At 48.0% G+C, this 10,146-nt stretch overlaps 1 protein-coding gene across 1 annotated transcript; it reads right to left on the reverse strand.

The window, feature by feature from the left end:
- Positions 1–1,898: 1,898 nt before the first annotated feature.
- On the reverse strand, positions 1,899–9,731 carry igf2b (insulin-like growth factor 2b). The gene is made up of 4 exons (XM_057052180.1): positions 9,518–9,731; positions 8,463–8,617; positions 6,853–7,030; positions 1,899–5,569 (listed from the first exon to the last, which is right to left on the reverse strand). The coding sequence occupies exons 1-4, from the start codon at positions 9,590–9,592 to the stop codon at positions 5,330–5,332; spliced, it is 648 nt and encodes a 215-aa protein (XP_056908160.1). The 5' UTR covers positions 9,593–9,731; the 3' UTR covers positions 1,899–5,329.
- Positions 9,732–10,146: the final 415 nt, after the last annotated feature.

Below are 10,146 nucleotides of genomic sequence, written 5' to 3' on the forward strand. Positions count from 1 at the left end.
TTCTGAGATTACATAATACGTAAAAAATCCTTCCTCGGAGCTCCTGGTTGATTGCGAATCAGCAATTAAATAGTTTTGTGGGGCGCTGAAGAAATACAATCCCCTCTTTATACTCCAGCTCTGCTGTAACTGTCTCAGAACTCTGACTGGACCATATGTGACATCATGTAATTGCTCTTGAAGCGATCAGCGGAGGACGTCGGCCACTCGAGCGCTTACGTGTTGATCAAGTTTTTACTATTTCGGGGGGAGAGAACAGTTTGTCCTGGCTTCAGAGGTTCTATGGAATGACCCCCTTTCCCCCTGAGTCTCCCTCTCTCCCTCCCCGTCTCTTTCTCCCTATGTCATTCCCCCTCTCTTCATTTTTTTCAGTCCAGAGCAATTAGAGGGGCAAAGTGGGTAAAGAGGAATGTGTGAGCATGCTTTGTGAGGATGGGGAGAGGGAATGCGGGAGAAAAGTGAAAGATAAAGAGAGAGTGAGAGATGGGAGGGAAAAAAGGAGAGGAAGGCCTGTCTTAATTGGCCTGTGTGGCCACGCTGGGCTGTGATGGTGCAGCCTTGCCAAACCCTGCCTCAATAGTTGGCCTGGCCTTACATGCATCCCGTGCATTCGGCCAACCACAACTAACTCTAGTGTGCTCTTTGGCAGTTTCCAATGTCAGGCCTGGGAGAGCTGTGCCACCCACATCTATGCGCTGCACTTCAGGAGGCCTCTGATGGGAGGGATGCAAGAGTTCCTTTGGTTCCACCAGTTTCGTTCGGGGTGGCAGTTCTGTGCTGTTTCTATAGCTTACATTAACGTACGTGCAACATTTACATACCACAGGCGGAAGACAATGAGCTCTTTTCAAACATGTAATTAGATCGTTATTTCCCTGTTTTTCAGACAGTAAATGGAGTCTCTAGCTTCTGCCGCTGTGGTATCGCCTCTAATGGCCATGATGGGCTTTGACCAACGTAACCATCAAACTCAACAATCGGGGAAACCGGTCCGTGTCCTGGGCCGTTCCTGCTTGATTTATGCCGCGCCAGACTTCCCCCAGTCAGACAGGGAGGCGTTGTGTCGAGCCCCGAGAACCAAAGAGTCCCTGATCTCATTACCAACCTCCAGAGATTCACACCCTTCTCAAGCCTGCAGGGAACAGGCTGCCGGGGGGGGGGGCAGCCGCACCTTCGAGGAGCCCTGATGAATCGCGGCCGTCAAGCCGCTGATGCATTTATCTGCGCAGGATAGGAACTGGAGGGAAAAAAGCTTTCTTAATAATAAATCACAAATGAATTTGAATGTTCTTACAATGTATTGGGTGATTTATGAACCCGACTGGCTCCAAGGACACTGGACCGAGACGGACGATCGGTCAGTCAAATCCTCGCTGTGATTCAGAGCTTTTGGTCAAAGCCAGAAAGAGACGTCTGCCTCCCCGCCTGCACCTCTTTGATGCTAAAACAGCACCAGCAGAAGAGTCAGTTAGCTCTGTCGGACCAAGATAACCTCAGCGCCCAAAACGGTTCCATTCTGGGAACAAAGATACAGTAAATCCATCTGGGTGGGTACGCGCACGCACATCAACAATGAAAGGTTGTGCCATTTTCAGAGCGTGCATGTGATAATTTCAGCCATGCCGGTTGCTAAGTTTAGCAGCCCGCTCCAGTAGTTAGCCGGCCGCCGGAGGAGGAGGAGGATGGGATGGACGCACAGATGGGTGTGTCAGCAAAGACGGGTCAGGCTTAACACAGGAAGGAAGGATGGAGGAGTTGTGGGCAGCCTGTTTGTCACTCTGCGTTTGGAACCGTGCGCTATCACAGAGGAGGAGAGACATGGCCGGCGGGGGACGGAGGAGAGGAGGAGTGAAACAGCTAGTCAGGGTGCAATCAAAGGTCGACTCGTCTCACGCTGGTCTGATTAATAAAATGTTTTTATTGATATTAAAAATGAAAGTACATGAATTGTGCATTTCGGACGTTCTAGCGTGCAGAAGTTAAATCAATAAAATACACACAGGCAGAGTGAGCTACTGACACAGAACATGTTGCCATTGCTCGGCAAGATATTTCTTCATATTCAGCGAGAACAAGTGGTTGTCTTTCACGCCATTCATAAGAACACAAGAGTAGCCTGTTTGACCATTACAATAGTGAATGAATGCAGTCCTAGCAGGAAAATATAGAATAAAATAGAAAATATAACATTACAATAATAATAATAATAATAATAATAATAATAATAATAATAATAATTGCACTGCCTGCTTTGTTGCACAACTGAAGTAGAATATAATTATCGAAAGGACGCAGCCTTAATAATTGAGATCTCTCTTACAGAAAGAAGATATGATGCACTGACTTGACTCTCCGCCACAGCAGGGCAGCTATCCATCACGCCGCCATTTCATGGGCAACGCATGACTCAGTACAGGAGGAGACTACACTGTGGCACAGGATTACCTTGTTTCTGACATGGGCTTCAGTGGTGTGTCACAGAGAGCTGCATCACTGTGGCCGGCCAGGTGCCGATAACAGCCCGGGAGGGGGACAATTCTACTACCAAACGATCACGCGCACTCAGCACTTCTCCTTCAGAGGGATTGTTTTTACGTGTTGTCGTTTTTGATTTTCTTTTTTTTTTCCTGAGTGCTTGAGAAATGGTTCAGCTTGATAGCCCTTCATCAAATGCATAATGGATGAATGATTAGAAGAGTGTCGAGGGGGGGACAGCAAGGATGAGGCCCCTCCCCCATCTCGCCGTGCAAAGAAAACAGGATGTTGATGCATAGGATGAAGGACACTGTCTAGACAGACAGACAGACAGACAGACAGACAGACAGACAGTGCCCTTCGATGGTGGCCACATCACTACCTTTAACGTTTAAGGCATCAACACACACACACTCCTCGTCACACACGAGCTAAAACCCTGCAGCTAACCAGGCATCTCTGGCCTCACGAGCCCAAAACCCAACACGTGACATCATCAGTGGCACTGGCACGTAGGAAAAACGCTCCTCAGGAGGCATCAGGAACAGGTAGAAAGACATGATTTAATGAAGGACTGCCACCACCACCCCACCCCGCCCCCCCCTCCCGCCCCGCCATCAATACTAAAGTGGCTTTAAAAAAAAAGAAAGAAAACCTAGTGGATACGAGTACAATCAACGTTGAACAGCTAGAGTTTCAATAATAAAGTCACGCGTCGATGTTTTTCCTCCTCACAGCTGACCCTGACAGAACGTCCATGCAGACCAATGCACGCAGAGTATGTGCCTATTTCTGTGGCATGACATGCCTAAACAATCCTGGATATGCTGCTATTCAACTATTAATTTAAAGTAACTATGGCAGACAAAAAAAAGGGAAATAAAGACATTTTTTGGTACAAAGCATCTACAAAAAAAGCCTTACAACTCCAATTGGAATACAGAGATCATACAAAATAAAACCGTCAGTTGAGCATCAGTGCTACGTATATTATTTGGACCAATTTTTCAAATATATTTTATAACAAAATAAATAATGCCTTTATACAGTGCCCTTATTTGTATTTCAACAAACAAACAAAAAAGCTTGGCGGCTCATTACGCAAGATACAGCTCAGACTAAAGGAAAATAACACACGTCCCTGGAAACTAATTATATATCTATACATACATACATATATAGATATATATATATATATCTACATATGTATATATACATTTATATAATACATATACATACATACATATATATTCAAGTATTTGTTTTCAGGCAAAAGCATGTGAAAACTACTGATATACAATAAAATAAAATGTTAGTCGGCATTATTGCTGTTTTTTTCCCTTTGACTTGATATTTTGTGCCTTTCTTTAAAACTGTAAAATAACATCATACCAATAAACCACGGAAACACAAAAAGCCGAAAAACGTGGAAAAACAGGAATGTCACGGTACCAGAAACTGATGGGCTTTTCCTCTCACTTTTGTTGTTGTTGTTGTTGTTGTTGTTGTTTTGTTCATTGAGACACTGATATGAAAAAAGAAAACAGAATAAAGACAAAAAAATAGAATCATCGTTATCCCACTTGCTCTTTGTCCATGCCATGTTACATCCTGTCAGAGCAAATCTGCAAAGCCATGGCAAACAGGAAGTCCTGTCCCAGAACTGTAGTATCGTCCAATCCAGACAGCCCACTGTGTCCCACCGGCGTCCCCGCACTGCTCCCTGTGTCTCGCAGCCTCAGAAGGACAGGATGAATGGGGACTGGGTCTCGGGCCCCCCTGGCCGTTTAAACCAGCGAGCTAGTAATGAGCAGCCGCTAGCTCTCGCTGTGAGCTTCGATGCCAACGCAGCCTGCATCTTTCTCCAGTGACACTCCCCCTTGATATTGCCACTGCCGGAGCTCCCCCATATCCTTTATTTTCCATTCTTTTAAAGTCACACTTTCCATAAAACGGAAAGTTTTAATATTCAAAGGAAAAGAAACGTGCTTTTCAACCTCTTCTTTGAGTCCATTCTCAAAGCTAGCACCATGACATTTTTTTAAGCTACACGTTCATTGTTCATAAAAAAATAGTGCCATTTTTTTTTCTTTACTTTGACGTAATCCGTGGCAATGTGCAATTTTTGCAGACTCTTTTCTGCCTTTTTGTTTGTGATCAAAAGGTGCTGGAACAGGAATCTAATTTTACAAAATAATTCCTTACAGTGTGGAAGTCCCTTTATAGGTAGAGGTGCAAACTAATACGAAGAAGAACTAGCGAGAGGATTTTCTCTTCTTTTTTCTTTTTGCCTCAAGAAAAAAAAAATGACGTGGAATGGATTCTTTCATGCAAGCCGCTCTTCACTTTCAGATGTCTTCCCACAACAGCCAAAAAAAAAACCGAGCAAAAAAAAAACATTCGCAGAGCTGCGTATCCTCTTGCAAGCTACCGATCTCTTTCATCTTCTTTCCTCCTTTCCCGTTTCTTTTTCGTCTAAGGGTCCACCTGAATTGCATTCAGCCAAATTGTTAACTTTGTGTTCATCGTTTGCTTTTGTGCCTTTTGTGTCGGTGATTGAAAGAGAGAGAAAAGAGTTGAGACGGGAAGAATGTGAAGGCATGTTTGTGTCCTGGACGAGTATGGGTGGGTTGAGTCGGGGGGGGGGGGTGAGGGAGCGTAAGAAAAAGGGCCAAGGGGTCAGGAAGTAGTGGATGAGAGCGGAGTGGGGTGGGGGAGACTGGTGGGCTCGGACAGTGCAGGGGAGGTCAAAGAGGACTGCCACAGAAATGACGTCAGAGACAAAGCTATAATCCCCTAGTCTTTTTTTTTTCTCCATCCAAACTCTTGTCTGTGCAAAGGGCTGGCAGCGGGCTCATTTGTGGTTGATGTAGCTGTCCGTGGTGAGCAAAACAGGGGGCAGTTTGCTGGGCAGGCTGATCAGGGGCCTGTGGAAGACGGTCTGCTCCTGCGCTTTGATCTTCTCCGCTTGCCTTCTGAACTTTTTGGCCCTCAGAATGGCGGGGACACCCCTCCGGAGCCGCTGGGCCGCCTTCCTCTGCCACACCTCGTATTTGGAATGCTTCACGGTCACATGCTGCTTCCTCGGGACTTCCTATTGTGGTGTGCAGGCGAAAGCAGAGTGGGGAAAAAAGGGAAAAGAGGGAGTCAGTTCATGCCAAGTGATAAGACCTCTTTGCAAGTGCGTATTAATGGAGGAAAGCCTGGTTTATTTTGAGGGAAAACAACGAGTCATTGTTGAGCCAATCAAATGGAAATCAAGTGTCATTCTTATAGCTGTGAAAGTCAAAACAGGCTCGCCTCGCCTCAGACTTGCCCTTGTTTTGGCTTCCTTGCCTGAAAGAAGCTGTCAACAAGTGGCCAGTCCAGCCTTTTTCTTTTACAGACTATCAGAGAGTCAACCCGGTTAGCGCGCTAGACCTCCGCCTGGCTGCAGTGACACGCACGGTACCCACGCTACCAACGAATCTCCTCTAAACAGTGTTTAGGTGATGTGCTGAGCACCAGGATTGAGACAAAGTGGGAGTGGTAGCAGCAAAGCTAGAATTTATGCGCAAGCAGCCACTGATCCATCTGAATGGCTTGTTTTGGCCCTGCCACTTGAGGGGTGTTTATCCCCCTTCATTCACTCCAGGCCCTCTCAATAGCTTAAGAACAGCTGGCCCTTAGAGTGGCTGTACCCATCAGATCTCTCTGTTCCAGACCAACATGGAACATGTCCCAACTAATTCCCTAACAGCCCCTCTTTTCTGCGCTTCAGACAGAAGCCACATTATTCACTGTATGTATTTAGCTCTGCTGTTTACATCGATCTCGGATCAGCCGCCTGCGTTTCCTCGCGGACAGCTAAGGCACCTTTCTGGAAGGCATGTTCTGGAACGCAGCTAGACGGGGATCTTGTGAACACATCGAAAAGCTTCCCCGCGAGTGTTTTCATACGCTCCTGAGGAGCTCTGTCGGACGGGTCAAGTGTTTTTTAGGAGCGAAATGCGTGCCAGTTTCAGAAGGTTTGCTGTTCCGTGACTAATAATCACACAGTCAGAACACACTGTTGCGGACCAGCAGTCTTCCACCATCTCATGGCCTCGCTCGCACACACACCTACACACACACACACAGCCTGAGAGCATGACTCTGCCTTTCCCTGAATGTTATGTGCCGCGACTGTCTTGATGTTTTCCACGGCGGTCAGCACTTCTGCCCGAAAGGTGACTGTTTACCAATGGTTGCTAACAAGTCAAAACCGTCCCTGCGTGCATTTCACACTCGACTCAGCATCGGGGGCATGGGGGCGAGGCTCAAACACTAATGACGATATGAGAGATGGCCGGACAGATAGGCGGCGTCTGGGCCCTTTTCCATACTGGCGGGCTGTACCTGTTTCAGCGCGGGCATCACGGGGATGACCTGCAGAGAGGTGGCCGACACGTCCCTTTCAGACTTGGCGGGTTTGGCACAGTACTGCTCCATCAGTTTGAGGTCACAGCTACGGAAACAACACTCCTCTACGATCCCACGGTTCTGGGTGCGCCGGCTGCTGCCCCTGCTGGTTGGCCTACCTGGGGAAGAGCACAACAAGGGGGTTGAGGAACGGCAAAGGTCTGACATCACCGCCCGGCATTAGTAATGAATCTAGGTTGTTTTCACGGGATTAGTTGGACAATCACAGGAGTCGGCAGAACAAAGAGGATAAGAGAAATCTATGACCAACTGCAACAAATCTTTTTGTTTGGAGAGGATAATCTGATTACTGCTATCTGGGAGTCCTTTAATGTGTGAATACACAAGTAAACACCCTGCCGCAGACACCAAAGGAGGATAGACGGAGCGTTCACCTTTGCATGAACAGATACATAAAATGCAGGGTCTCCGTTGACCTTGTAATTTGTCAAGTCAGCAGAGGTGGAGAGAATGATGAGAGGGGGAGAAGGAGAGAGGGAGACATGTGGAAAAGGAGAGAAAGGGGGTCTGGGCAGAGAGGGTGTGTGACGGGAGCAAAACAAAAGGAAGACACAGTAAAAAGGTGCAGGACAAAGAGGCAGAGCGTGTGGAGGTTTGGCGGTCGTGGCCGATAAAAAGCTCGTTTGAAGTCTTTAGGGGAAGCCCAGGGGAGGGGGAGGCCGATTCGATTTCAGGACGAGGAATCTGAGAAAGGAATGATGAGGCGGGAGGAGGAGGTGTCCCAAATTTCACAGTGACCTTTCTTGTTAGAAAGATTCCCACTTAGAAAGATAGCAGCATAAAAAGATTCTGTGACTTCCGGGACAGTCTGGAAAGTGAGAGAATAGAAACTGGGGGGAAGGGGGGGGCACACACTGCTGTTTTTCTCCGTGTGTGACAGGTGACATCGTGAGTCTGCACGGACGCGACCTTATCCGTGGAAGGGTCAGCAGCAGCCAGCATTCCCATTATGGCAATGTATGATGGGAGCCATCATTAGCATGGAGGTTAAAGATCCATTCCCTTAACCTGACATTTAACCCTCCCACACACACATGCACAACACCCCCCCTCCCCCCACCACCCTCCCTCCTAACTCATCAATGTGGATGCCCGGCCTGGGAATACTGCTGCTGAGGTGACTGGAATGCCTCTTGGGGTGCTATTACTTTACTGGTAAACAAGCGGCCCATTGTGTCGGGATGAGTCGTGTGTGCCTTCACGGCTCACCGGCCTTTCATATGCAATGAGAGGTAGGAGCTTTGGACTGAACTGGCACACTCAGCAGAGCAGCCGGGACCGGTTCTTCAGACACGCAGCTGGACAGAAGTGTGCGCATGAATGTGTGTGTGCGCGCGTGAGCGCGCGTGTGAATGCGTGAGAAAGGAAAACAGCAAGCACGCATTCCACACAGCCGCAGACGGAGCGACAGCTTCAGCTATCCAAACAGATGTGTGCGCGAACGAACAACAGGCAGGCGGACGCGGAGCGCGCAACGACGCTGAGGTGGAAGGGGAAAAAAAAGAGAGAAGGACGAAGTGGGGGACCTACTGAAATAGAAGCCCCTGTCCTCGCAGACGAACTGCAGCGCGTCCACCAGCTCACCCCCACACAGCGTCTCTATCGAGGTTACTTCCACAACGTAGAGCGTCAGAGCCAGCGCAAAGAGCAGCGCGTGGCTGGACGAGGACATCTTTTTGACCTGCAGCACAAAACAGAACAAAAACAAAAAAGCAAATTCAACAAACGAAATAAAACATCGGGCCAGCAAATGAAACAGAAAATCAGGACCAGGATTGAATCAATGATTATGACGCAAACAATTTTTTTTTTTTTTTTGAAGAAAACAGCTAAATGACAGCCAGATGTTGCCTCTGCAAGAATGCGCTTTTACGCGTTCGCGATCGCTGTTTCCAGTGTTCCGGCTCCTGAGCGGTTCTGTACTGGCCCACTAACTTGCAAAGAAAAGATAATTCCGCGTAAAACAAGTGATGTAATGCGGGAGAGACAGCAGCAAATCAAACGTCGTTTCTCACCTATGAGAACTGCTTATTCTGGAGAAAGAAAGTAGCCGGTGAGCTATATGTGGCCTTCTGCCTATTACACAACTCCAGAAGTTGCAAGACCGGCTGCTCGATAGTTAACTATCTGAAACGCTAGACTCAGCATATATTTTCCCCTTGCTCACCCTGCGATGAGCTCACTGACCCTCAGGCCTACAGCCCCCTGTCGCCGACAGCATGACCTGCTGTTAGACCCGAGTTCAGGGAACGGCGCGCCATCCAGTTGGCAGAAGACTGGAGACAAAAGCGCACATCTAAACCAGGCTTCCCCTCTTAAATCCGCTAACTTGTTGCACAAACATGTCGCAGCTTCACCCGCTCTCAGTGTCACGCACGCACCTTCAACTGGCTGTTACCTGCAAACCAGGAGCCGTCCGGTTCCTCGTATTGAACACAAAAAATGGTGGGAAACATGCGTAATCGTGCGTGTGCGCTGTCCAAGTACAACAAAGCATCCGTCCTTTGTTGTGCTGTGCGGGTTTTTCAGAGACGCGCACAGCACAACAGAGTCTGCAACTGCTTCTCTGCCCTTTGGTTACCTTCATTATGCTGATCTCCGTTCTCCGGCAGGTGTGGCAAAACGAAGGGGCTGCGTTTCTGTGCTGGGTCTCCATGTCAGCTGGCAGTAGTCACAACGATGGGGGGTGAGATTTGGTCGGAGAGGTTGCAGGTAAGTTAGTTTCCCAGTTGATGCGGCTACAGAGATGATGTATGAGAGGCTGTCCCAAACCAGGCGACAGGCAAAACTTCTGATGGAGAAGTGTTTTATACCGAAACACGCCCCTTAGACCCACCCCTTCGCTCCTCCTTCATGACTGGTAAAAAAAAGAAAAGAAAACTGGACCAAAAACGTTTTATGGAAAAGTGCTTAACGGGAGAGAGAGAGAGGGGGGGATATGGAACAATTCCATAGGCATTTTCCACGTTTACGCACTGTAACCTACAATCACAATGTTTACACAGGGGACGCAGACTGACCAAGAATAGACGTAATTCCTCAGACTCCAAGAAAAATGTCAGTGTCTCCGCCCTGCTGTAATTAGGATTAACATCCAGAGTTGAAACGCTGCGGCAGAGGTCCCCGGATCGCTCCGGTGCTGATGTTAGTCACCGGGGTCACATTTGCCTGGCAGCCGAGGGATGGCTGCTTACTTCAACTCTCAGCCAG

Source organism: Takifugu flavidus, chromosome 13, assembly GCF_003711565.1.
Source record: "Takifugu flavidus isolate HTHZ2018 chromosome 13, ASM371156v2, whole genome shotgun sequence".
NCBI classification, from domain to species: domain Eukaryota; kingdom Metazoa; phylum Chordata; class Actinopteri; order Tetraodontiformes; family Tetraodontidae; genus Takifugu; species Takifugu flavidus.

What these genes read in the sequence shown, in the direction of transcription:
- igf2b (XM_057052180.1), bottom strand. Translation starts at nt 9,592, where the DNA reads ATGGAGACCCAGCACAGAAACGCAGCCCCTTCGTTTTGCCACACCTGC. An exon ending in CGGAGATCAGCATAATGAAG is followed by an intron (nt 8,618 to 9,517) that starts GTAACCAAAGGG and finishes TTTGTGCTGCAG; the next exon opens with GTCAAAAAGATGTCCTCGTC. An exon ending in TGATGCCCGCGCTGAAACAG is followed by an intron (nt 5,570 to 6,852) that starts GTACAGCCCGCC and finishes ACACCACAATAG; the next exon opens with GAAGTCCCGAGGAAGCAGCA.